Source organism: Phyllobates terribilis, unplaced genomic scaffold (genome assembly GCF_046119375.1).
Source record: "Phyllobates terribilis strain yellow unplaced genomic scaffold, ASM4611937v1 Scaffold_3__8_contigs__length_932513732, whole genome shotgun sequence".
Taxonomy (NCBI): domain Eukaryota; kingdom Metazoa; phylum Chordata; class Amphibia; order Anura; family Dendrobatidae; genus Phyllobates; species Phyllobates terribilis.
Window position 1 is genome coordinate 16,987,896 of NW_027362763.1, and position 27,677 is coordinate 17,015,572.

The 27,677-nt window shown below is 44.8% G+C and overlaps 1 protein-coding gene across 2 annotated transcripts in view; it reads left to right on the plus strand.

Annotated features, from left to right (window-relative positions):
• LOC141258694 (uncharacterized) overlaps nucleotides 1–27,677 on the plus strand; it is a 202,892-nt gene that overhangs the window by 41,481 nt on the left and 133,734 nt on the right. The window contains exon 1 of one of the 2 annotated variants that reach the window (XM_073673702.1): nucleotides 298–663. The exons of the other annotated variant lie outside the window; for it this stretch is intronic. Coding sequence (XP_073529803.1) covers nucleotides 337–663 — 327 coding nt within the window. The 5' untranslated portion in view covers nucleotides 298–336. Of the gene's footprint in view, nucleotides 1–297; nucleotides 664–27,677 lie in introns of those variants that run through there. 2 annotated transcript variants of the gene reach the window in all.

Sequence of the window (27,677 nt, forward strand, 5' to 3'; positions counted from 1 at the left end):
ATCTGCTGAGCGGAGAGGTAAACTCTTCTATATTTCTATTATTATCTGCTGAGTGGAGAGGTAAACTCTTCGATATTTCTATTATCTGCTGAGTGGACAATGTGATACGATCCCTTTCTTACAGACACGCCCACACGCCCATCGCTACAAATTCCAGATGAGGCACAAAAACAGCAGGTGCTTCAACGGATATCAAGTGCTCCTTCAAGTGGGCTCTCCTCCACCTCAATTTCAACATCACAAATACTCCAGTCCTCAGAGGTGTCACCCCAATCGCACTTGCTTCCTCACAGCTCCCAAGTCTCCAGCTGCCCGTCTGAGTATGGGGTAACACAGATGGTTGAGTCTGCAGAGCTGTTTACTCATACTATAGCCTGGGAAACGGAGGTCTTCTCCAGAGCTTCTGTTAATCCAGATGAGGAAATGATCTGCACTGATGCCCAGAATCTTTATAAGTTGGATCCAGGACCAGATGAAGAAGGTTCTAAGCATAATGTAGACCCTCGTTCCCAAACTGTAACTCCTGTTGGTGGAGACAATGATGAAGACGATGATGAGACTCAAATACCTGATTTTAGCGACAACTTGACTTCTCGGCCAGGGCAGGAAGAGGTTGGCTTTGAGGACGACGGGTGTGATAACACACAGGGTGATGATGACAAGGTAGGAGATCCCACTTACTGTCAACCCACAGTCAGCCAGTTGATGAGGTCACCCGGGCCTTTGCCTGGCCTTGGGGATGTCGCGGTGGTCGGCTCCCTGGCCCGTACCCTGGGGTCACTCTTTAAAAGGGTGGATAATTGTTAATTTTATAAGAGTTCGTGACGCCACCTGTGGTATCTGGTGAGAAGCACCAGCGCTGCAGCAGTCCACTGAGGCCCGTGATAAAGCAGCTCGATGGTATAGCTCCCCACAGGTGGAGCTAGGTCTCAGGGCAGCGTATGCAGGGGGAATGCAGGACAGGCGAGACCCAGCTGGGTCAGAGCAAGAACGGGAACGGACACGGTAGTCACTTCAGTACCTTTTACTGGAGGAAATTCAGGCACATCCCGGAGCACTGTAGGGTGAAGGGTGCATATCAGGATCCTCCCCAATGAGCGGGTGTAGGGCCTCCTTTTTCTTGCCTCTGCGTAGTAAGTTTCTGACCTGCCTGGAGCTAGGCCTAACTTTGTCTCTGTCCTGCGCTGGCTGACTTTGTGGTAGGGCCTTCTCTTGGAGTTCACGCTCCCAGTATGCAGGGCCTAAGCGTCTCCTGGCTCTGTTACGTATCAGCACCTTAGCGATCCTGGGACTTGTAGTTCTCCAGGGATTCCGGTTATGCCTTACTGGGTCATAGAGATCCCGGTAAGCTCGGATACGGTGTCCGGTAAATGCTTCGGGGTGAGCTGGTTAAGCTCCTCTGCCCCATATGTACTAACTCGCCACTCTCCTTCGGCCTACTCGGGCCCTCACTAGGCTATACACACTAACGGCAGCTTGCCGCGCTTCACAGATCTTATGCGCCGGCACATCTTAAGCTCTATCTGGGCTCCCTGAATCTAGCTAGCAGGAGCCTCGTGCTCCACTGCTGAACTATTAACTGAGTTCTCTAGACTAGACTGAGCTCCACTGCAGAATGACCTCTCTTAGGCTTCTCTACTGCAGGAACTCTTCAGAGGAACTGAACTGCCTAGCTCCACCTTCCCTATTTATATCCCTAACTGGCTCCCTCTGTTGGTCTGAGGTGGAAGGTGGAGATGTGTGAATGTTTATGGGGGCCTCTTGTGGAGGATTCCATCAATACACTCTTCTAGGATCTGTGATACCAAGCGCAGCGGGGCGTCACAGATGCTATTGACGACGAGGTTAGGTTGCGCCTTCCTGGACAGAGACGGAGTACTGGAAGCACGTCAACAACTGCATCCTCAACCACAACTCTGCCTCTGACCACAAGTCGTAGTGGCTCTTCAGGTCGCATGGGCTCTAAGCCTTGCATAGCCTGGGCATTTATTCAGAATCATAAGGATGACCCAACTCGTGTTATCTGTAATATTTGTCACCAAAAGCTAAGTAGAGGCCAAAAAATCCATAGTTTGAGTACTTCATGCATGTACCGTCACATGGATATGAAGCATAAGTTGCAGTGGGAAGCTCACAGTGCTACAATGCGGCCTAGCAGGCTGGGCCAACCACTGTCTGCCCCATCTAGTGCATCCGCGGCCTCTTCATCCTCTGTGACTGGGGGGACAGCAGTCACATATGTTTTTGGACGCTGACCTGCCACCTCTTAACCTGCAAAAGCCAGTGTGATTGGCAGGTCGTCAGTTCATTGGGAAGTGGAAACACCTGCTGGTGTTGAGCGCTCTCTGACATTGAGAGCACCACCTTTGGATCAAGGCAACCTAACATGTCCGCCTGCATCTTCCTCACAGACCGGCAGTTTGCCGGGGACACCCTACTCAACCCCGTCAAAGCACAACAGCCAGCCCTCGGTCCCTCAGATGTGGAAAAGTAAAAGACCATTTCCTCCTAGCCATGAGAAAGCTAAGAGGTTGAATTTCACCATCTGCAAGCTGTTGGCTACAGAAATGCTGCCTTTCCGCCTGGAGGACACAGTGGATTTTCGAGACCTTATGTCCATCGCAGTGCCCCAGTACCAGATGCCCAGTCGGCACTACTTCTCAAAGAAAGGTGTGCCTGCTCTCCACCAGCATGTCGCACACAACATCACCGCTTCTTTGAGAAACTCTGTATGTGACAGGGTGCATTTCACCACAGACACTTGGACGAGTAGGCATGGACAGGGGCGTTACATGTCGCTGACTGGGCACTGGGTAACTATGGTGACAGCAGGACAAGGGGCTGCTGTCCAAGTCTTACCGTCCCCACGAGTTTTGCGTCAATCCTCTTTATCTCGAAGTTCCTCCACTGCTTCTGCCTCCTCAACCTCCTCTCGGTTCTCCACCTGCACCTAAAGCCTGTCTGGTAATGCCACCTGCTATCTAACTGCGCAGAAGGAATCCTGCACACCTCCTTGCTATGCTGGCAGCAGGGCTCAACAGCATCAGTGTTTACTTTGAAATGTCTGGGAAATGTGAGTCACACAGCTGAGGAGTTGTGGTCAGCTCTGGAGACCCAGTTTCATGAATGGTTGTCTCCACTGGACCTGCAACCAGGGAAGGCCGTGTGCGACAATGCTGCAAACCTGGGTGCGGCCCTTCGCCGGGGCAATGTCACACACGTGCCTTGTATGGCTCACGTGTTGAACCTGGTTGTCCATAAATTTTTAGCCCACTATCCCGGACTAGATGGCCTTCTGCAGAGGGCACGGTCACTGTGTGCTCACTTCCGCCGTTCGCATCCCGCAGCTCAACGACTTACATCTCTACAGAAGTCGTTGGGCCTGCCAGTTCACCGGCTGAAATGCGATGTGCCGACACGGTGGAATTCAACTCTGCACATGTTGCAGCGACTGTGGCAGCACCGACAAGCCCTGGTGCAATACGTTCTGACGTATAGCCTGGGCCAACGAGATCCAGAGGTGGGGCAAATCACGCTGCAGGAGTGGTCTCAGATCAGGGACCTATGAAGCTGACGCGTCCCCTGGGCCGTGGGGTACCCTGAGCCGGGCCGTTAGACGCTGGGGGTTGTAGTCACTGTGGCGGTGACCCGGTCCGTGACCCAGGGCGGTCAATCCAAGGGTAATTTGTATATATGGATTTTAGAATGTCCGACTACGCCACCTGTGGAGTGCGGACAAAGGGGCTGCCGCTGCGGAACAGTCCTCTGAAGCTGGTGGTTTTGCAGCAATGGTATTATTACTCCCCACAGGAAGAGTGTAGCTTCAGGGCAGTGTGGGTGGATGATGGTGGTTGTAGTGCAGGGAGTCAGTAATGAACGCAGAGTCCGTGTGATGCAGTCCCAAGATCTTTACTCACAGTTGTTGCAGTCCAGATTACAGGTACCAGAGCAATCTCACCCTTCGTGCTGTGCGTACTCAGTGAGGGGCTCAGTCCACCCCCAGATAGCTCTGGAGTACTCAGCAGGACCCCCTTCTGTGTGTCCTTTCTCTGGCCTTCTCCCTGCACCTCACACCCAGTGACACTTCTATCCGGTATCCTCGGGCCTTGGCGGGCGACTTATGTTCCGTCCCCTGGGTCCTATGTGGCTACCTTCTTAGTGAGACTGGTGTGGACCTTTGCCTGCAGTACATGAAATGCTGCAGCCTCCGGTTTCTAGTTGAGCCTTGCTGTTTCTCCTCTAGTTGAGGGACCGGCTCCCCTTATCTGGCCTGACCCCTCTACCTCCTGGTAGAAGCGGGAGTACGGGTGGCCTTCTGCACGGCCCGTAGCCCTAGGGTCCCTTCGGTTCCTGGAGCCTTCCTGCTCCCACTCCTCTCTTCTCTCCTTCAGTCCTGGGCCTCCCAGGCTAGGCCCACCTCCGGAGCAGAGCTCATGCCGAAACTCTGCTCCTGTCACTTTTCCTCCTCTGACTGGCTTGCTCTTTCTAAGATGGCTTCCTATTTATACTCTCCCTGTCATGTGCTCCCCTAAGCTGCTCCCCTAAGCACCCACTACATAGGACCCTCCCACCAGCTAGGGACCTGGGACTGTGCTCTCCCTTAGGAGCAATCTCGCTCTACCCCCACTGCGGGTATGTGTTGGATGCTGGTGTTAGGGTCCCGAGCCATACGCCTTCCTTACCTGAGGGTGAGATACCACACCTCTGGGTGAGATGCAGTAACTCTGTGGCGACTGAACCCTCAGGGGCGCCACACACCCTTCTGCACAGTTTTGAAATGGCGACGAAGATGTTTAGTGCTGACGACGATGCCATTATCAGCATGACTATTCCGGTGATTTACATGCTGGAGCACACATTAAACAGAATTCAGAGTCAGGTGGTGGGACAAGAGGAGGTGGAGGAAGTAGAGGAGGAGTCGTATGCGGAAGGGATAACATCTCCAAGGTCCCGACATTTGGCAGCCCCAAGGCGGCAGGCATGGGAGGGTGGGGGAGAGGGATTAACCAGGGCGCATGGTAGCAGCCAAACTGTTGAGGAAGGTGCAGGAGCCGAGGAAGAAGTGGAGGATGAACTGGCGATGGGCATGGAAGACTCATCAGATGAGGGAGACCTTGATCACATTTCTGTTGTGCGAGGTTGGGGGGAGAGGGCAGAGGAAGAAAGCATGATTCTTACCTCGCTAGCAACACAACAAGGACTTGGTCCTCCTGGATGCGCAAGACACATGAGTGCCTTCTTGCTGCACTACCTGCAACATGACCCTCAGATTGCAGAATTCAAAATAATCCCGACTACTGGGTTGCCACACTCTTAGATCCCCGGTACAAAAGTAAATTTGCCGAAATAATTCCTGCCATAAAAAGGGATTGACGCATGCAGGAGTATCTGCAGACGCTGTTGCAGAATCTTACATGTGCTTTTCCACAAAACACCAGTTGTGCACAAAGTGAATCTCACCGTCGGGCCGTATGAGGCCTGCTTTATCTCCTTCCAGTTGTCGGTGTCGTACCACTACACCGCCTCTGTCTCTTCTAAATTTTGCCATCCGAATATTTATTACCCGCCTTGTCCGTTCGATGGCCGTGATGTCTCGCGCACCTTGCCATACCGCTATCGGCACAATCTCTGACCATACTATAGCTAGTTTTGTGAAAAATTCTCTGAAGCGCTCAGTGTCTAGTTTCATTACTGCCATTAGTTATGCGCTCTTGTGATGACCTAGGTTGTTTCCCCCAGCCTGTATAACTAAGATGACCGGACATCTTGCCTCTCTCCCTACCTTGATTACCTCCATTAGTACCTGTGGCCATAGCAGGCCTCTAATACCTCTCCAGTTGAAATATGTGTTATGAAACTCTAATTTCCTCCCGCCTGGGCGGACTTTAGCCCTTTTTTCTGCCCAATATATATACGAGTGGCCTATTACCCACACTGTTGGCTTAGCTTCACCTGTAAAAGAAACAAACCACGTTAGGATAACAAGTCCGGTCTTATGTATCTTGCCAAACACGTGGATCGCCATCTCCCTATCCTCTGAACTTCCTTTTCTGACAGTCCTGCTCTTGCTGCTTCCATGGCCGCGCCTATGCGGAATGAGTGTGTCCCGTAATCTTTGGGGTGGTTCCCTTGCTTATGTTATGCATTTATTAAATATAGCTTGGAACTGGTATCTTGATAATGGCGTTCCATCAATGTGTGATAGGAAGAAATTACTTTGTGATCTGATGGTTAGATATGTTTTTACTATTGTTACCCGACTCAGTGTACCGTTTGTGGGTTGTAGAAGTACCCAAGTGCCCCTGCCCGCTGGAACCGTTTTCGATTTGTGTATGCGTAGACTTATTGCATTATTGGCTATGACTACGTCCTGGTGTAATAAGCCTCCACTGGTGGTAATTTTGGATTGAGGGACTAATTCTCTTATGCAGAGCGCCCCGAAGAAGGCGATCACAAATGCAGTAGACAGTAGTGTTGCTTCAAATTGTGAGTGTCATGTTAATGGTGTTAGGGATATGATGTGAGAAATCCGTTTTAGTGACACGGGACGTGACGTCTACACTCCTGACTTGGCTGACCCCTTTTCCACACTTTTATGGATTGTCTGATGATGAATCTTTGTCACATCTCCCCAATTCAGTAGTTGGAAGTGAAATGCTACTCCGGTCAGACACCGCTGCGCTGACGCCCCTGATATGCCCCTCATCATTAGCTGGTGGAGAGATTCTATGGTGACTTGTAATCTGGCTTGTTCACATTGGTCAACCCGTCTGCCTGCTACTAGTCGTGTCCACTCTTCCCATGCCTTACCGTATGCTTGCCATGTCGACGGGGCAACTGACGCTCTGATTAATGGCATCAACTATTCGCCACTAGATCCCATAGGAAAGGTGGGCAACTGTTGCCCGATGGGTGGGCGTTGTGGAAGAGCTCTGTGAAAATCTGCCAATTGAATTGTTATAAAGCGTTAGCAGCAACTTTAGACCCCTCAGCATAGTGGCTAGCGCGGACCCATACATTGTGTTTTAGGCACAGGAATGCTAGCCGGCATAGTAGGCCTAGCACTGGGAGAGACGATGATGCCATCTTATTAATGCAGTGCGCTAGGCTGGTGTTTTTTGTTATGAAGCGTATATTTTTGTAAGCCAGGAGCGCGCCCCATATTTCTATTGCTACCACTATTGGAAAGAAAAATTATTTTCAGGGCTAGATGCAGCTAAAAATTATTATTAATTTAAAAGCTGGTGGAGCTTGGTATAGATGGCCCGCTGTACACTCAAACTGCGTATTAACATTAATTTTCATCATTACTGAGAAAAAATCCAGTTATGATTTTGGTGCACGAACAGTTATCGAACATAACCTCGAACAGCCGAATTTTTTTCAAATCGTTCATGTTCGCCGAACGGCTCGAACACCGCCCAAAACAGCTCGAATTTGAGATTGGCGAACAGTTCGAGTCGAACAACGCTCATCTCTAGTGGAGAGGTAAACTCTTCTATATTTCTGTTATCTGCTGAGTGGAGAGGTAAACTCTTCTATATTTCTATTATCTGCTGAGTGGAGAGGTAAACTCTTCTATATTTCTATTATCTGCTGAGTGGAGAGGTAAACTCTTCTATATTTCTGTTATCTGCTGAGTGGAGAGGTAAACTCTTCTATATTTCTATCATTATCTGCTGAGTGTAGAGGTAAACTCTTCTATATTACTATTATCTGCTGAGTGGAGGAGAGGTAAACCCTTCTATATTTCTCTCATTATCTGCTGAGTGGAGAAGTAAACTCTTCTATATTTCTATCATTATCTGCTGAGTGGATAGGTAAACTCTTCTATATTTCTATTATCTGCTGAGTGAAGAGGTGAACTCTTCTATATTTCTATTATCTGCTGAGCGGAGAGGTAAACTCTTCTATATTTCTATCATTATCTGCTGAGTGGAGAGGTAAACTCTTCTATATTTCTATTATCTGCTGAACGGAGAGGTAAACTCTTCTATATTTCTGTTATCTGCTGAGTGGAGAGGTAAACTCTTCTATATTTCTATTATCTGCTGAGACGAGAGGTAAACCCTAATATATATCTATTATCTGCTGAGTGGAGAGGTAAACTCTTCTATATTTCTGTTATCTGCTGAGTGGAGAGGTAAACTCTTCTATATTTCTATTATCTGCTGAGCCGAGAGGTAAACCCTAATATATATCTATTATCTGCTGAGTGGAGAGGTAAACTCTTCTATATTTCGTCTTTTCTACATATTTTTAATGTTAAAGCCACAAACGTAAGTATATTTTATTGGGATTTTCTGTGACACCAACACAAAGTAGCTTGTATTTGTGAAATGTAAAGGAAATTGTCATAAAAATATAATGAATATATTAAGGATTTTTCTAAACCCCTCATTCCCTATCCTCAATGCTGTTTGTCAGCGTAGCACAGCTGACAATCTACGGAGCTGTCTGTATGCAAATTAGCACACACAGGAGAAGTGGTTTAAAGTCAAATGCTAGTACAAAGGGAACTACTAACCCAATTAACATAAGAATGTGTTTTCTAGTGGCACCGGCCTGTGAGAAATTTACTCCTAGGTGAGAAGGACTCAGTTGCTGGCTTCAAAAGAATTCTCTCTCACCCAAGGGCATCCCCCTTTTGCTTAACAGAAATCTACAGCCTGGCCGGCACCGACACGAAATTTGGACTATCTGAAGTTCTATACTTCCGATAATAATAGGACACGTATTTTTAGCGGCAGAGTCGGCTAAGGAGCAATATGCTTAATTTTCTGTAGCTGTATGCCCCTCCGGTGAGCAGTAATGCAAAAGTACAAAATAACAGACCGCAGCCATGTCATGTGTGGTCTCTAAAGAAAGGTAAATTCATAATGGAAAAGATGGTATCACTTTTTGGGCTTCTGCAATCAACCAGCGAGAAGTTATCGCGGAAGCCAGATATTTTAATAAAGCCATAAAGGGCGGAGACCCCCCACGTGAGGTCATCACAGGGAGTATGTGGGCAAGTTCCCCCTTCGGCATAAAAGAAGCAGCTGAAGAGTGATCTACACTCGTTGCTGGGAGGTATATATTCTATAAGCAAGGGGTCATGTTCGCTGAAATGGCATCGGAGCGCCTCCCCTCCAGCTAAACTGAATTGTCTCTGCGATCTTTTTAGTAAGTTCCTTGTTAATCACATTTATTTTGTGTAACTGTATATTCTGCATTATATTGTCTCCTTTTGTAAAACCTTTTGTATATTTTTCATAAACACAGCCTCCCTTTTGGATTAAATATAAAATGTAATAGTCCTGTTTCTTTTGTCCTGTAATCTTTACTCCCCTAAAGCCATATATGCTACCAGAACGCAGGCGTCCGATCAGGCCTGTATTATATTTTAAAATTTATCGGTGGTGGCAGCGAATATTATTAATTGGGCTATCGTGAAGCTGGCAGTGATCGTACCGGGGGCGTATACACATATTCCATGCGTTGGAATCCAGAGGTGTGTACGCCATACGCTTTCTGCTCGCTTGCCGATACTTATGTAGTGAGTAATCGGGATCATGTGTGCGTGAATATCTAACAAATCTTAACAGAGTGACTGCAGCGGTGGGATATTGTGTGATCTACCCAGTGTCGTCCCTGACAAATCCTGAAAGAAATGATACGATGTTTTCTAAATATTTTAAAAATTAAAATGTGAACATTTGTGAGATGTATTTTTATTCATTTCCTGAGTCAGTACTTTATAGGACCACCTTTTGCTGTAATTACTGTTGCAGTATTTTGGGGTCTATCTCTCCTGCTTCACACATCTAGGTGACATTTTGCCCCTTTTTCTTTGCACACTTGGTCTCGCTCAGTGAGATTGAATGGAGACGTCTGCGATCAGAAATTTTCACATCTTGTCACAGATTGTCTGGGATTTGGGTCTGGACTGACTGCGCCGTTCACACACAGGGATATTCTCTGAACTCTAAATCCTTCATTGTAAATCTGGCAGGATGTTTAGGATTGTTGTCCTGCTGAAAGGTGAACCTACACCCCTGTCTCAAGTATTTTGCTTTTAAAAATGGCTTTCTTCCTGCCACTCTTCCATAAAGGCCAGATTTGTGGTGTATAAAACTAATAGTTGTCCTGTGGACAGATTCTCCTCCCTGAGCTGTGAATTTCTGCAGCTCCTCAGTAACCATGGGCCTCTCAGCTGCTTCTCTAATTTGTGCTCTCCTTGCTTGGGATGTCAGTTTAGGTGGACAGCAATGTATTGGTAGGTTTCCAGTTGTGCCGTACTCCTTCCAGGTTTGGATGATGGATTGTACATTGCTTCGTGAAATGTTGTGAGCTTGGGCTATTTTTTATAACCTAACCCTGCTTTACCCCTCCCCACAGCTTTATCCTGGACCTGCCTGGTGGTCTCCTTGCTTTTCATGATGCTGTTTGATTACTATTGTTCTCACACAAACCTCTGAGGCCTTCTAGAAGAGCTGTAGTTATACTGAGAAGAAATTGCACCCAGGTAGTCGCAGTGTACGAATTATGTGACTTCTGGGGGCTATGGTCACTCAGGATTTTATTTAGGGGCATCAGACTACAGGGGGCTGAATATAATGATTCTCACAATTATCAGACTTTCATTTTTAATATAATTAAAAATCCTCGTATCATTTCCTTTACACATCACAGATATTGCTTTTTTGTGTTGGTTTAACATAAAATACATTAAAGTTTGTGGGTGTGACATGGAAAAATGTGGAAATGTTCATGAAGCGTGACGAGTTTTTACAAGGCTCTGTAGCTGGACTTCTCTATTCTTCATTGCAGGTCACTAACAGCACAAGGTTACATTGATTTGGTCATAGAACCAGTGGTTCGGCCATTTCTTTAACCCCTTCATGAACGATGATGTATATTTACTTCATCGGCCGTGTCCCTGCCTTTGATGCGGGCTCCGTCACTGAGCCTGCATCTTTCCCCGCACTTAATGATTTGATCAGTCAGCAAGTGCCTCAAACAGCTGCGGGTGTATCCGAGATCCACCCGCAGCCGTAAACCAATTAATTGCCGCTATCAATCAATGACAGCGGCATTTAATACATGCCGGCTGGAAAACCCCCGTCATGACAGCAGGGGGTCTACTGAAGCCTCCCATTCCTGTCATCACGATCCTTCTGTGAACGCCGGCTCCTGGTCCATGTTCATAGGAAATCTAAATTTTTAATATACATTGCAGTGCTGAAGCCCTGCTACGTGTAACACAGGCGAATGGACGTTCGCAGCTTCAAGTCTCCTAAGGGGACTATCAAATACAATAAAAAAAAACACAAGTTCATATCACTCCCCCTTTGCCCCATTAAAAATCAAACAAAAAAATACACATTTGGCATTTCTGCTTTCATAAATGTCCGATATATCAAAGTATAAAATAAATTAATCCAATCGGTAAATGGCGGAACGAGAAAAAAAAATCAAAATGACGAAAATACGTTTTTTTTGGTTGCCGCAACATTGCACTAAAATACAATAAAAAGCAATCAAAACATTGTATCTATTCCAACATAGTATCAGTAAAACGTCAGCACAGGTCTCAGAAAATGGCAACAAATGGAAAAACTTTTTTTTATACATATTTCAGAAAGTTTTTTCACCACTTAAATAATAAAAAAAAAAACAATACACGTTTGGTATATACGTATATACTGACCTGGAAAATCATATAGTGATCATGGTAAATAAAAAAAAAATAAATAAATAAATAAAAAAGATTATGGAACTGCATTTTTTTTGCAATTTCACCGCACTTGGGATTTTTTTTCCCCCCGCCCATTTTCCAGTACACTGTATGGTAAAATAAATAGTGTCATTATTATTATTATTTATTATTATAGCGCTATTTATTCCATGGCGCTTTACATGTGAAAAAGGGGGTATAATACAAGAACAATTTCAATAATCTTGAACACAATGTGACAGCGACTGGTACAGGCGGAGCGAGGACCCTGCCCGCGAGGGCTCACAATCTACGAGGGATGGGTGAGGATACAGTAGGTGAGGGTAGAGCTGGTCGTGCAGCGGTATGGTGGAGCGGTGGTTACTGCAGGTTGTAGGCTTGTCGGAAGAGGTGGGTCTTCAGGTTCCTTTTGAAGGTTTCCACGGTAGGCGAGAGTCTGATACGTTGGGGTAGAGAGTTCCAGAGTAGGGCGGAAGCACGGGAGAAATCTTGTATACGGTTGTGGGAGGAGGAGATAAGAGGGGAGTAGAGCAGGAGATCTTGTGAGGATCGGAGGTTGCGTGCAGGTATGTAACGGGAGACTAGGTCGGAGATATATGGAGGAGACAGGTTGTGAATGGCTTTGTATGTCATGGTTAGGGTTTTGAACTGGAGTCTCCGAGCAATGGGGAGCCAGTGAAGAGATTGACAGAGAGGAGAGGCCGGGGAATAGCGGGGGGACAGGTGGATTAGTCGAGCAGCAGAGTTTATGATAGATTGGAGGGGTGCGAGAGTGTTAGAGGGGAGGCCACAGAGCAGGAGGTTGCAGTAGTCAAGGCGGGAGATGATGAGGGCGTGCACTAGTGTTTTTGCAGATTCATGGTTTAGGAATGTGCGGATCCGGGAGATATTTTTAAGTTGGAGTCGGCAGGAAGTGGAAAGGGCTTGGATATGTGGTTTGAATGAGATGGCGGAAAGATGATGAATTCTGTTTTGTCCATGTTAAGTTTTAGAAATCTAGCAGAGAAGAAGGAGGAAATAGCAGACAGACATTGTGGGATTTTGGTTAATACGGAGGTGATATCGGGTCCAGAGAGGTAGATCTGTGTGTCATCAGCATAGAGGTGATAATGAAAGCCATGAGACTCTATGAGCTGTCCCAGGCCTAAGGTGTAGATGGAGAAGAGCAGGGGTCCTAGAACTGAACCTTGGGGGACACCGACAGATAGGGGGTGAGATGAAGAGGTGGTGTGTGAGTGGGAGACACTGAATGTCCGGTCTGTTAGGTATGAGGAGATCCAGGATAGGGCCAAGTCTGTGATGCCGAGAGATGAGAGAGTCTGTAGTAAGAGGGAATGGTCCACTGTGTCAAAGGCAGATGACAGGTCTAGGAGGAGGAGGACAGAGTAGTGTCGCTTAGATTTGGCGGTTAGTAGGTCGTTTGTGACTTTAGTCAGTGCAGTTTCAGTAGAATGGTGCGGTCGGAAACCAGATTGTAGGCGGTCAAAAAGGGAGCAGGAGGAGAGGTGGGAGGACAGTTCAGAATGGACATGTTGTTCCAGTAGTTTTGAGGCATAGGGGAGAAGTGATATGGGGCGATAGCTAGACACAGAGGATGGGTCAAGGGAGGGCTTTTTGAGGATGGGTGTGATTGAGGCATGTTTGAAACATGAGGGGAAGACACCAGTTGTTAGTGACAGGTTGAAGAGGTGGGCTAGGGCTGGGATGAAGATAGTGGTAAGGTTTGGGATGAGGTGGGACGGGATTGGGTCAAGTTTACAGGTGGTGAGGTGTGATTTGGAGAGTAAGGAGGAAAGTTGATCTTCAGAAATGGTGGAGAATGTAGTTTTGGAGGAGGAGGGTTGAGTAGGTGTGGGGAGGGGCTGTGGGGGCTTTAGGCAAAAGCTTTGTCTGATGGTGTCAATCTTCTGCTTGAAGAATGAGGCAAAGTCTTCGGCTGAAATAAGAGGAGAGGGAGGAGGCACTGGGGGACGGAGGAGAGAATTGAAGGTGTTGAATAGTTGTTTGGGGTTGTGGGACAGGGAGGATATGAGAGATGTGAAGTAGGTTTGTTTTGCTGCAGTGAGTGTGGACTTGAAGGTAGTGAGGGACTGTTTGAATGCGATGAAGTGCTCATGGGAGTGGGACCTTTTCCATCTACGTTCAGCAGCCCTGGAGGCCCGTCGCAGTTCTTTAGTTAGGCTGGTGTGCCAGGGTTGTCTGTTGATTGTGCGAGTCTTGGTATGCATGAGGGGGGCGACCGAATCGAGAGCTGCAGCTGTTGTGGTGTTGTACAAAGTGGCAGCAGCATCTGCATCATGTAAGGAACTAATGTCTGTAAGAGGGAGGAGGGATTCAGAGAGAGAGTGTAGGTCAAGGTGTTTGAGATTTCTACGAGGGTATTCAAGTTTGTGGAGTGGGGATTGTTGCCCCGGGGAGGAGAGAGAAGAGAATGTGAGTAGGTTGTGGTCAGAGAGAGGGAGAGGTGAGTTAGAGAGGTTAGATAGGGAACAGAGGCGGGTGAAGATGAGGTCCAGCGTGTGGCCGTCTTTGTGGGTGGGTGTGGAAGACCACTGGGTAAGACCAAAGGAGGAAGTGAGGGATAGAAGCTTAGAGGCAGCTGAGAGGGAAGTATCAATGGGGATGTTAAAGTCGCCCATGAGGATAGTGGGGATGTCAACAGAGAGGAAATGAAGTAGCCAGGTGGTGAAGTGGTCAAAGAAAGTGGTGGCTGATCCTGGGGGGCGGTAGATGACAGCCAGTTGGAGGTTGGAGGGGGAGTAGATGCGCACACAGTGCACCTCAAAAGACGGGAGAGTAATTGCGGGCGGCAGTGGGATCTGGGTGAAGGAGCAGTTTTCTGAGAGGAGGAAACCTATTCCTCCACCGTGCTTGCCGTTGGGGCGGGGGGTATGGGAGAGGTGGAATCCGCCATACGAAAGTGCAGCAGGAGAGGCTGTGTCGGAGGGGGTGAGCCAGGTTTCAGTGATTCCGAGGAAGGAAAGCTTGTTAGTGATGAAGAGATCGTGAATGTAGGAAAGTTTATTGCAGACAGAGCGAGCGTTCCATAGAGCTCCTGTTAGTGGAACTGGGGAAGCGGGGGCTGGGCGGATGGGTGTAAGGTTAGAAGGGTTACGAGAGTTTGGGATAGATCGGGGGTAGGAGGTGGAAGTGAATGTAGGGATGTGGTGAGGAGGGCCAGGATTTGGAGAGATGTCGCCGGCAGTAAGGAGGAGCAGAGAAAGCGTTATTAGGTGGGAGCAGGAGAGGGCATGAGGTGGCTGTCTGTGTTTGGAGACAAAGGATTGTATGTTGTGGAATAGCTCTGAGGAAGAGGTGAGATGGGTGGGGAGAATGGAGGGAGAGATGAAGAGTTCCTTTCCCGGTGTAGGGATTAGGGGTGGTTGAAAGAAGTGAAGGATTAAGGGGGTGAGAATGAAAACAAAAACAAACATTGTTTACTGTGACTTAGTATCCAGGTACCTTCAGTTCACTTCAGGTTCAATTCAGGATTAATTCAAATTTCAGGCACTTCAGCTCATGGACACTTAAGCTGAGGGACACAGACTTCAGTCTGACACAGACTCCTAGTTCTCAATATATGGCCTACAGAATGCATTCAGCTGTGAACCAGAGGGGAGTGGTCTGTGCTCATCTTGATCAGCTGATTAAGGCTGAACCAGATGTAGGATACTCAAAGGTTCAGTAAACAAGGTCATAAATGAAAGTGGGGGGTGGGTAGTGTAACTTGGGTCACGTACCATTAGTATATAGTAGGAGCAGAGAGATATAGGGAAGGCTGCATGGAAATCAGGATGGAAAAGTTGGGTCACGTACCATTAGTATATAGTAGGAGCAGAGAGATATAGGGAAGGCTGCATGGAAATCAGGATGGAAAAGTTGGGTCACGTACCATTAGTATATAGTAGGAGCAGAGAGATATAGGGAAGGCTGCATGGAAATCAGGATGGAAAAGTTGGGTCACGTACCATTAGTATATAGTAGGAGCAGAGAGATATAGGGAAGGCTGCATGGAAATCAGGATGGAAAAGTTGGGTCACGTACCATTAGTATATAGTAGGAGCAGAGAGATATAGGGAAGGCTGCATGGAAATCAGGATGGAAAAGTTGGGTCACGTACCATTAGTATATAGTAGGAGCAGAGAGATATAGGGAAGGCTGCATGGAAATCAGGATGGAAAAGTTGGGTCACGTACCTGTAAGAGGAATGGATAAACAGAGATGCTGATTAGAGTGCGGTGGTGGCCGGTAAGGTACAGTCTGCATGCATCATATTATTCAGGATTAATTCAAATTTCAGGCACTTCAGCTCATGGACACTTAAGCTGAGGGACACAGACTTCAGTCTGACACAGACTCCTAGTTCAAAAGTATAACTCGTCCTGCAAAATTAGAAGCCAACATATGGCCATATTGATGGAAAAATAATAAAGTTATGGCTCTGAGAACAAGGTGAGGAAAAAACGAAAATGAAAAACGGAAAATCGCCCAGGGGTGAAGAGGTTAAAGTGTCCCAGGGAGCCATTTTTCAACATAAAAGTTGCCTGCGCATCCTAAATGTGTTACTGTGGCCTGCAGCATGTCCAATCGAGCACATCGGGATGTCATTGGTCGGCAATTGCAAAAGAAGCTGCCAGCAGTGGATCTAGATGGTTTTCCCAAGACTATTCAGTGCGTCAGGACAGTCTTCAGACAACCATTAATAACCTCTGCAAATGAGACACAGCAAGGGGGTAGCGTAGATCCTCCCACTGTTACCTTTTGTCAAGGGAACGCAACTCCGCTGCATCCAATCATCAGGACAATTACGCAATTGACTGACAAATGATGGACGACGCCACGGCTGCTTAACTACTGCACTGGTTTTTGGGGAATTAACAGTGAGTTTATAGTATATACACCTCCGATTCCAACTCATGGAATATATACATACCCCGGTACGGTCACTGCCAACTCCACAATAACAAAAAAAAACACTAGCTGCCACCACCAATTGTTTATACAGGCGCATTGGACACCCGTTACAGGTAGCATGTGGCTTCAGTGGTGCGGTTTACAGAGCAAGAGGAACCGAGCTGTTACATTTTATATATTTAATGTGACATGCAGAAGTAGTGCTGTTGCTTTAAAAGCATCCAGCAACTGTTACAAATAACACAAGCACGGGAGACAGGAAGTGTTGTGCTTCAGAAGCATCCAGCAACCAGAGAAGTTAACACAGTCACAGGAGACAGGGAGTGTTTTAACAGAGCCCCAGGGGGATTGTGGGGAACTTGTTATTGTAGTCTGGCTGAAGCCGAAGAGAAAGGTGATGTGTTATCTGTATCGGACAGAAGGCAACTGAGCAGGATTCAGATCAGGAGAGAGCCTAAACACAGGTCAGATAATACTCTGCACTGTTAGTTTAGGGAGTTTATCGGGCAGAAAGATAAGAACTGGAAGGAATCCTGTCATAGGGATCATCTCCCTCATCAAACCATTCCCCCTCCATCTCCATGCAGGATAAAGAATTCTGTGTACTATTGAGTCCTTGTGAAGGAAAAGCGTGTGTTTGTGTATGCAAAGAAGTGTGCTGCTAAGAGACCTAATCTATGCTGAATTATGCTGCTGAAGAGACTGATGTTACTGTGCCTGCTTTATTAAACTGTACTGTAATGAAGATTGTGCTGTAATATCCCTGAATTGCACTGGCCGTGCTTCAGATTAAATTCCACTGTTATACTGTTGAAAAAGACTTTTGTCAGATGTGTCTGGTCAGCAACTGAATCTATTGTGTGCCTGAGAGAAGCTGCAGCCTATGGTCCCCCTGAGTAACGGTTCCTCCAGGATTCCAAAGAATTCATGAAACCCGTCTCGCCCTATCTGAACCTAGCGGCGTGCGTGTAACATTAATCCAGAAAGATAGGCAGTGTTTATAAAAATTTACAAAAGATTTAACAAAGGGGACAAAACAATACAGAATATACAATAGCATAAAATAAAAAGGAATAAGGAAAGAAAACTCTAAACCTGGTCACAGTCATCCCTCAGATTTATGGAGGGAAGGAGGCGGTCAGTTACACAGGGGGTTATGTGAAGGTAACTGGTTAGATTGCTAGCTCTCTCTCTGCGGATGTCTGCATGGATTTTAATTTTTCTCTGACAATCTCATTGATAGCATGTGAAGGATTGCAGGTGTAGAGGTTTCTTTCTGTGGTGCTCCTATTCCAGACTGAATAAATTGAGATGTTTTGTACATTTTGTTTCCATTTTTCATCATTTGCATACCATTAACACGTCTACCCCTCCTGTGATTTTCAGAATTCTATGATTTTTGCTTTTGAAATATCAGTGTTGAGTAGTGTATTTTATACCTCAAGTTTCTGAACAAATTGATTGTGTATCAGAAGTTCAAGTTGAAGTAAATTAAAAAGTATTAAATCTTTCATAAAAATAAATGCAATAATAATGTGCACGATGGATCTCAGGGGTACAAGTTCCATCCCTCCATTCCAAAGAACTAAGGGGTCCAATACATATTAGATAGTTGTTCGCCAGCTGCTCTCTCCCCCTCCTGCTCCATGCCCAGGACAAATGCTAGTGTTCTCTGCCAGAGTATTTCTGCAGACTCCACTGTCTGCAGATTATCTCTCCTGGGACAAAAGGATTGGCAGTAAAATACTGGAGGTGCTAGATGTTCATCTCCCCCAACCTCATCAGACCTCCATTCACATTAGACTGCCAGCCAAGGCCAATGTCCGTCATCTGCAAAAGGGTCAGTGAAGAATAATCAGTATTCACGCTCTGCCCTTCAGCCCAAGTCTGCTCTGAAAGGTTGAGATAGTGATGTATCTAAGAAGACTAAACCTAGTCATTGTGCCCTAACTAGATGACTACACCAAAGGTCTTCAGGAAATTCTGTTACAACCAAAGAGTTCCCTTGTTTCTATCATAAATGTAAAAATATATTATTCATTTATTATACTCAATTATATAGCGCCATTAATTACACAGCACTTTACAGACATTGTCATCACTCCATTGGGGTTCACAATCTACATTCCCTATCACTATGTCTTTGTATCTTCTCTTGTTTTAGCATGGATTTCCTCCCACACTCCAAACTCTTTGCAGATGTCGTCCTTGGTGTGATTTGAACCCGGGACTCCAGCGCTGCAAGGCTGCAGTGCTGACCGCTGAGCCCCCGTACAGTGCTGACCGCTGAGCCCCCGTACAGGGCCGTCCGCTGAGCCCCCGTACAGGGCCGTCCGCTGAGCCCCCGTACAGGGCCGTCCGCTGAGCCCCCGTACAGGGCCGTCCGCTGAGCCCCCGTACAGGGCCGTCCGCTGAGCCCCCGTACAGGGCCGTCCGCTGAGCCCCCGTACAGCGCCGACCGATCTTGCTTCCTCATTCAGAAAACAAGATATGAGTGTTTTTTCTAGACTCAAAAGCTCAGACTTTTTAACTCCTAGAAAATACCGAATGTAAAAATTTTTCCAACACAAAATTCCACAGAGCGTAAGACGATGAAACTGTGAGGAAGTCTTACAGCATGCAATCATCAGCGGCACGGTGCCAAGCTTCTACCAAAACTCCTCAAGATTCAAATCATTACCTTCAGATTGGGACAGAAAACAAAGTTCTCTCCTAAAAAAGATAAAAAAACCCCTCTTTTTGAAGTAAATTATTCCTATAGAAAAGCTGAGGTGTTTGTTACATGCAATGTTTTTTTTTTTTCTTATCATGACCTTAAAAAACAAAATGAGTGATCTTGTAATTATCAGAGGGAGGAATATGATGGTAGGAAACGAGCTCTGGACAAAAGGTAAGTGGGGCCCCAAATGCTAACATGCTGCACCATCACCTGCAAACATTTCGGTTGCACTTACTTGATTGGAGTTCAGGCCGTTATAGGAGCGCAATCAAAGTCATTGTGTGCTTATCCATCAGCCCCTTTACACCGGCTGCGGAGAATGACCACTAATGGATCAATCTGTCCCCATACAGCATCATGTTATCAGCACATCTGCAGTTTACACCGGGCGATGTGCTGCTGGGAACAATCAATTTTGTTCCACCATAAACAATCTAATCACCCGATAAATGAGCAGAATGTTGCTTGTTTTTTGGGCAATTGCACACGTCTACGCATATGAACGCTGATCTGCACTGTTGGTATGTATAAATGTGGCTGCTACATACACCCACCGCATGTGATACCCACCGCAGGTGACACACACTGTATGTTACACACACAGCACACATCTATACGCAGAGCACATGCACACACCTACATATATGTATACACAGAACACACACACTCGTATACACATACAGTATGTGTGCACAGAGCACATACATACACACTAAAAATAAGAGAATAAATTCAAGTGGAATTTTATTTTAATTGTGTTTTTAAAAAAAATTCACATTCACCAAAATGAAGATTTTTTTATTTTTTTTTTGCAATTTGCTTTTGCACTGATTCTGCAAAATCTTAAACCAGATTTAGCAAAAGCCGTAAAATTGAACTGTTAAAGTTCATCCAATTTTTACAAGAAAAAAAAATAAAATCTTATACACAATTCAACACTAACCCGTCTGCTCCTAGCCGCATCTTCAAATCGTCACTGCTCGCACTGAAATCTTTGGGCCTCTCACACTGGGCCCAAACTTCTGTTTTTGCTATACGGGTGAGGGTTCTCTGCAGGCTCTTATAAAGGTCATGATGCTGTGACTCGAAAGATCATGACTTCACAGCGTGCTCCATGACCTTTGCGGGCACGTGCGCAGAACCTCCCACAGACTGACCAAACATCGAAGTCTTGGCCTTATGTGAGTGATGGCGATCTGAACTTTTGGAGAGGAAAGGACGTATGATGGTGAAAAGCGGAGGGGCTGGAGAGGTGAGTCGTGAACATAAGGATTTTTCTGTTATTTTTCGACATACGTTTATTATCCTGTGGGGTCTGTAGAGAACCCAGACCATATTAAAGGACATTCAATTTGTGGACAATAACTTCTCTGCAAATCAAATTCCCTGGGGAAAATATGCACAATCAGGCAAATTTGAATTCTGCTTGATCCGCTCACCTCTAATACATTTATGTATATACAGAGCACATACGTACAGACACACAGGTATACACAAAATGAAGAATGAAAGAAGAAGGAAATCGCAGCATTCACCCGTGCATAAAAATTCAGCCGATTTTATTCCAAATTGTAAAAATTACAATGTGATAGCTGTATTGCCAAGTTTTTAGAAATAAGGTTTGGATACGGCTTTAACCACTTCGCGCCAGAGCCTGTTTTTGCCTTCGTGACCGGGCCAATTTTTTCAATTCTGACCACTGCCAGTTTATGAAGTAATTACCCTGGAACGCTTCAACGTATTCCCCTGATTCTGAGACTGTTTTTTCGTGACATATTGTACTTCATGATAGTGGTAAAATTTCTTTGATATCACTTGCGTTTATTTGTGAAAAAATCGGAAATTTGGCGAAAATTTTGAAAATTTTGCAATTTTCAAACTTTGAATTTTCATGCCCTTAAATCAGAGAGATATGTCACACAAAATAGTTAATAAATAACATTTCCCACATGTCTACTTTACATCAGCACAATTTTGGAACCCAAATTTTTTTTTGTTAGGGAGCTATAAGGGTTAAAAGTTGACCAGCGATTTCTCATTTTTCCAACAAAATTTACAAAAACATTTTTTTAGGGACCACATCATATTTGAAGTCACTTTGAAGGGTCTTTATGACAGAAAATACCCAAAAGTGACACCATTCTAAAAACTGCACCCCTCAAGGTGCTCAAAACCACATTCAAAAACTTTATTAACCCTTCAGGTGCTTCACAGGAATTTTTGGAATGTGGAAGAAAAAAATTAACATTTAACTTTTTTCACAAAAATGTTACTTTAGACCCAATTTTTTTATTTTCACAGAGGTAACATGAAAAAATGGACCCCAAATTTTTTTGTGCAATTTCTCTTGAGCGTGCTGATACCCCATATGTGAGGGAAAACCACTGTTTGGGCGCACGGCAGGGTTTGGAAGGGAAGGAGCGCCATTAGACTTTTTGAATGTAAAATTTGTCTGAATAATTAGCGGACGCCATGTTGCGTTTGGAGAGCTCCTGATGTGCCTTAACAGTGGAAACCCCCCACAAGTGACACCATTTTGGAAACTAGACCCCTTAGGGAACTTATCTAGATGTGTGGTGAGCACCTTGAACCCCAAGGTGCTTCACAGAAGTTTATAATATTGAGCTGTAAAAATAAAATTTTCACATTTTTCCCACAAAACCGTTTTTCATCCCTTAATTTTGCATTATCATAAGGGTAATAGGATAAATTGCACCATGAAATTTGTTATGCAATTTCTCTTGAACACGCTGATACCCCATATGTGGAGGCAAATTACTGTTTGGGCACATGGCAGGGTTTGAAAGGGAAGGAGCGCCATTTGACTTTTTGAATGTAAAATTTGTTTGAATAATTAGCGGACGCCATGTCACATTTGGGGAGCTCCTAATGTGCCTAAACAGTGGAAACCCCCCACAAGTGCCACCATTTTGGAAACTAGACCCCTTAGGGAACTTATCTAGATGTGTGGTGAGCACCTTGCACCCCCAGCTGCTTCACAGAAGTTTATAATATTGAGCCGTAAAAATAAAATTTTCACATTTTTCCCTCAAAAAATGTTTTTCATTCCCTAATTTTGTATTATCATAAGGGTAACAGGATAAATTGCACCATGAAATTTGTTGTGCAATTTCTCCTGAACACGCCGATACCCCATATGTGGGGGAAAACCACTGCTTTGGTGTACGGCAGGGTTCGGAAGAGAAAGGAGCGCTATGTTGGCTGGGATAGGCAGCAGACACCATGTCACATTTGAAGAGTCGCTGACATGCCAAAACAGCAGAAACCCCCACAAGTGACCCCATTTTGTAAACTACACCTCTCAAGGAATTCATCTAGGGAAGTAGTGAGCATTTTTTAATTTTTAAATTTATACCATTGGGCAGTGAAAAAAAGCATAATTATATTTTTACCACAAAAAAATGTTTTACCCTCAGATTTTACATTTTCACACAGGGCAATGGGTAAAAATGGTGCCGAAATGTGTCACACAATTTCTTCTAAAAGTGTCAATACCCCATATGTGGCTGTATCGTACCACTTAGCCATACGGTGAGATTTGAGGGGGAAGGAGCGCTATTTGACAATTGGAGAACAAATTATTGTAGAATAGGCATTTGGATTTGGGAGCACAAAATTTTCTGAATTTCTTTTGGGGGGCAAGGACCATTTTGCTTTTCCAGAGCCTTTCTGCTACCAGTAACTTGGAAGTCCCTTATATTTTTAACAGATGATGGACCTGAGTGGGGACTAGCTTTTTTTGAGGACTGAGTTGAAGCTTTTATTGGGAACATTTTACGTAACATTTATCCGGCGCTCTAGGCTGAGCACTTACATCGGGGTTTCCATCTAATTTTCCAAGTGATGTAATTCAGATGAAACCCCTGCAGGATCCATTCACTGTAATGAGGCAGCAGAGTTACTCTGGACTCCGTCTGGCCTCTGTTTAGTGGTGTCCTTTTTTTCAGAAGTGCACAAAACTGTGGCCAACCGCACTTTTATGCACGCCTAAAACAAATGACACCGTGGGATCCCAGGCTAGACGGCATCCACAGTGGCCTATATCTGCCTCATTACAGGGAATCTTCCATCATGGGTTCTGGCTGAATCACGTATTTCAGAGATTTACACGGAAACTCTGGTGTAAGTGCTCAGCGCAGAGCACAGGATAAATGTGAGCAGAGCCTTACTGGGATCTTTGGGAGACATAATAAACAAATCAGTAGCAGGTGAATAATATTTGTTTTATTTATTTTTTATGCCGTTCCTAGTGTGATATAACTGATGAGATTACTTTATTCTTCGGGTCGGTGCGATTACAGAGATACCAGATTTATATCGGGTTTTTATGACTGACAGCTGTCACACACTAAAATACGCTTTTTTTGCAAAATCTAGTTTTTGCATCACCATATTTTGAGAGCTATAATTTTTCCATATTTCGGCCGATAGAGTCATGTGACGGCTTTTTTTGCGGGACGAGTTGAAATTTTTATTGGAACCATTTTTGGACACGTGACATTTTTTGATCGCCTTCTATTCCGTTTTTTGGGAGGTAAAGTTAACAAAAACAAACACTTCAGGAATTGTTTTTTGAGTTTTTTTTTATGCCGTTCTGCATGTGGTAAAAGTGATCAGGCAGCGTTATTCTTCGGGTCAGTACGTTTACAGCGATACTACACTTACTGTATTTTTTTATGTTTTGGCGCTTTTACACAATAAAACAATTTTATAGAAAAAAAAATATTTTTTTTGCATTGCTTTATTCTGAGCGCTATAACTCTTTTATTTTTTGGCTGATGGAGCTGTATGGCGGCTTTTTTTGCGGAACAAGATGACGTTTTCAGTGGTACCATTTTTATTTCTATTCTGCTTTTTGATCACATTTTTTTCCACTTTTTGTTTGGCGATATGATGAAAAAGCATATTTTTTTGCTCCGTTTTTTATTTTTATTACGGTGTGCACAGAAGGAGTTAATTAGTGTGACAGTTTTATAGCTCGGGTTGTTTCGGACGCGGCGATACCAAATATGTGTACTTTTTTTGGTTTTGTAATAATTTACGGATTTATTGGTTTAATATTTTATTTATTTATTTTTATTTATTTTGTGATTTTTTTTTTTAATAGTTTAAAAACTTTTTTTTTACTTTTTTTTACATTTTTACTTAGTCCCTGTATGGGACATTAATTTTTATTTTTCTGATCACTGATCTCATGTAATGTAATACACATATATTACATTATATGAGATCTTCACTGACTGTTTCAGTCAGAGTCTCCTGTCTGACTTCAGCTACATACAAGCTGAAGCCAGACAGGAAGGACACCATATATGGCAGAGCTGGAGGCGGTCATATGACCTCCAGCTGCCATAGCAACCCCAGGTCCTCAAACGAAACGGAGGTCTTCGGAGGTAAGTGGACGACCCCCTCTCTTCCTGCTGTCTCCTATATGCCGCGATCACTATAGATCACAGCATATAGAAGACAGCAAAGGGCTAACATCACTGGGACCTGATCTAATCAGGTCCCGATGATGTACCCTGTCAGAGCTAACGCTCTGCACCGGAATCGCAGTGCTTGCAGGACCCTGGGGGTCCTGAGCACTGCGAGACCACCCACCGTTTTTAAACGTCGGCACTGCACAGAGCCCGGCAAGCGCCGAAGTTTATCTACAGTGGGCGGTCGGGAACCGGTTAAAGAAGGCAACCACTTGTAATATAATGCAATTTTATTTATAACAGTTAATTTGAAAGATAAAATACAGAATCAAAGGAATAGTATGATATTATGATATTGCGTACACTTTTGTAGATTAAAGGTTACTAAGGTTAAATACTTATAAAGGTTACATACTTACTATTAGATAGAAGAAGAAAAAGATTTCCCTAGTAGCATGTACATCATCTGTCCGGAAACTTCAGCTGGAGAAGCTTTCAGCGATGGGAAGAGAATGCGTCCTAGGTCCTACACTGTGCAGAGCGTCCTCTTCACAGGTCCACAATGCTTCTGCCATAACTGAATTCTTCAACAGCTTTTATATTTTATAAAAAGGCTTACCCAACCTAATATTAGATAAGCATGAAAATTCATAGGTTGTTGTCCAACATTCCAATCCCTTGACAGTGGCCAGCTATCACAGATGAGCAATACTAGACAAGACCTGTTCACGGACCATTCTACTGTCATAATGTTTACATATGATAAGAGTAAATCCTACACCGGGTTATAAATCAGAACCAGGTTTTCTTCCCAGAATATTGATTAAAGGTTGGATACATCATAATGGGTTTCAGATAGCCACTTATATTTTTGGTACTACAATAAGCTTCTCCATCTTAAGCCATATGCCTGTTGCTCTTATTTACAATATTGTGCAATCGTCTGTCTCTGGTTCTAGCAAACACAGTGTATACAAAAGTCTAATTCCCTTCAGTAATAAAGATTAAACCTCAGACTGTTATCAAACTCAACCTAATGCTTTAGTATGTCTGGACTAATGACCCCTAGTCTACTGAGGTAGAATATCTACAAATGCTGACATGTCTGGTTCCTATTTTATTTCAATATGGATTTGAAATATAAAATAGCCATTTTTCATGTTCATGCTACAGTAGCAAATGGAATACTTCAGTCTATGGACAAAAGCCATTTCGTGCTGAGCAAGCGCTTCTTCCTCATCCCAAGTACCACTCTGGATAACACACCTGTTTATTCACTCAGAAGTGTGAGACAAAGCCCTCAGCATTACAAACTTATAAACAATACAAATCAAAGACGATGCAAGGGGTCACAAAATAATATTCACCTCGTATCAAGAGAATATATAATACTGAACCTTCAAGAACGATCAAAATGCAAGCCTATTTCACAAGAACGCACTCAAATAATAGCGCTCATTCACACCTAGATCGCCGAGTGCGTCAGTACATGTAATCCAATGTACCTTTCTTTCCAAAAGTAGTGAATGTCCATTCACTCCCCATTTTTACCTCATTATGTCACGCACACGAGTGGCGCACAGGGATCGTGGAGCCACTGTGTGACGGGGTTGGGCTTGCCTAGGAGGGGCATAGCTACGTGGTTAGCTAAGTTTCACTGGAGCTCCTGATGGTGGAGTCAGGCTTGAGCTGAAGGTAGCCGCCAGGTACCACTCCTAGGCTGTCCCATATACCGCAGCTGCCCACTCCAAGGGTCTGGTTCGCTAACATGGACTGGACTTGGAGTCACAGACAAGACTGGGTTCAGAACCTGTTCAGATACCACCGAAGCAGTTTCAGGTTCAGGGTCTGCCGGTCTGGCTACTGAGTTCAGGCACCGCCGGAGTGGCTTCAGGGTTCAGGTACCACTGGTGCGGCTTCAGGGTAATGTACACACTATACAGGAATACGGGAACAGAATCATGATAACAAACTAATTTAAATAATAATAATTATAATAATAATTTTCATTTCTATAGCGCCAACATATTCCGCAGCACTTTACAATTAAGCAGAGACAGTACATACAATAAATTCAATACAATTTTAAGAAAGTTTAAACAGTTACATCAGGAGTGAGGTCCCTGCTCGCAAGCTTACAGTCTACAAGGAAATGCGTGGACACAATAGGTGAGAAGTGCTTGTTATTTCAGGTCTGGCAATTATAATAGGGATTTTCATATAAAGCTGTATGATCCGGTCACCAGCCCGTATGTTTAAGTGCAATACTCAAGTATCGAGTGCAGTTATCTTGTGCATGGAGGGTGTGGAGACAGATGAAGAGAAGGGAACAGATTCTGAACAATATTTAGAAGGAGGGAGCAGGGGAAAGTTAATTTACTGAGTAGGTAAGGTGGTAGGCATGTTTAAAGAGATGGGTTTTTAAAGACCGCTTGAAGACATGGGGGCTATGCATCAGTCGGATCGCCTGGGGTAGTGCATTCCAGAGAACTGGCGCAAAATGAGAGAAGTCTTGGAGACGGAGGTGCGAGGTTCGAATTATGGGGGATGTTAGTCTTAGGTCATTTGTAGAACGGAGGGCACGTGTAGGGCGATAGGCAGAGATGAGAGAGGAGATATAAGGCGGTGCAGAACTGTGGAGAGGTTTGTGGGTGAGAGCGATGAGTTTATATTGGACCCTGTAGCGGACGGGCAACCAGTGTAAAGACTGGCACAACATGGAGGCATCGGTGAAGCGGCTGGACGGAAATAGGACCCTGGCTGCCGCATTCAGGACGGATTGGAGAGGAGAAAGTTTGGTAAGAGGGAGACCAATCAGAAGAGAGTTGCAGTAGTCCAGACGAGAGTGAATAAGAGTGACAGTCAGAGTTTTAGTAGTTTCAAA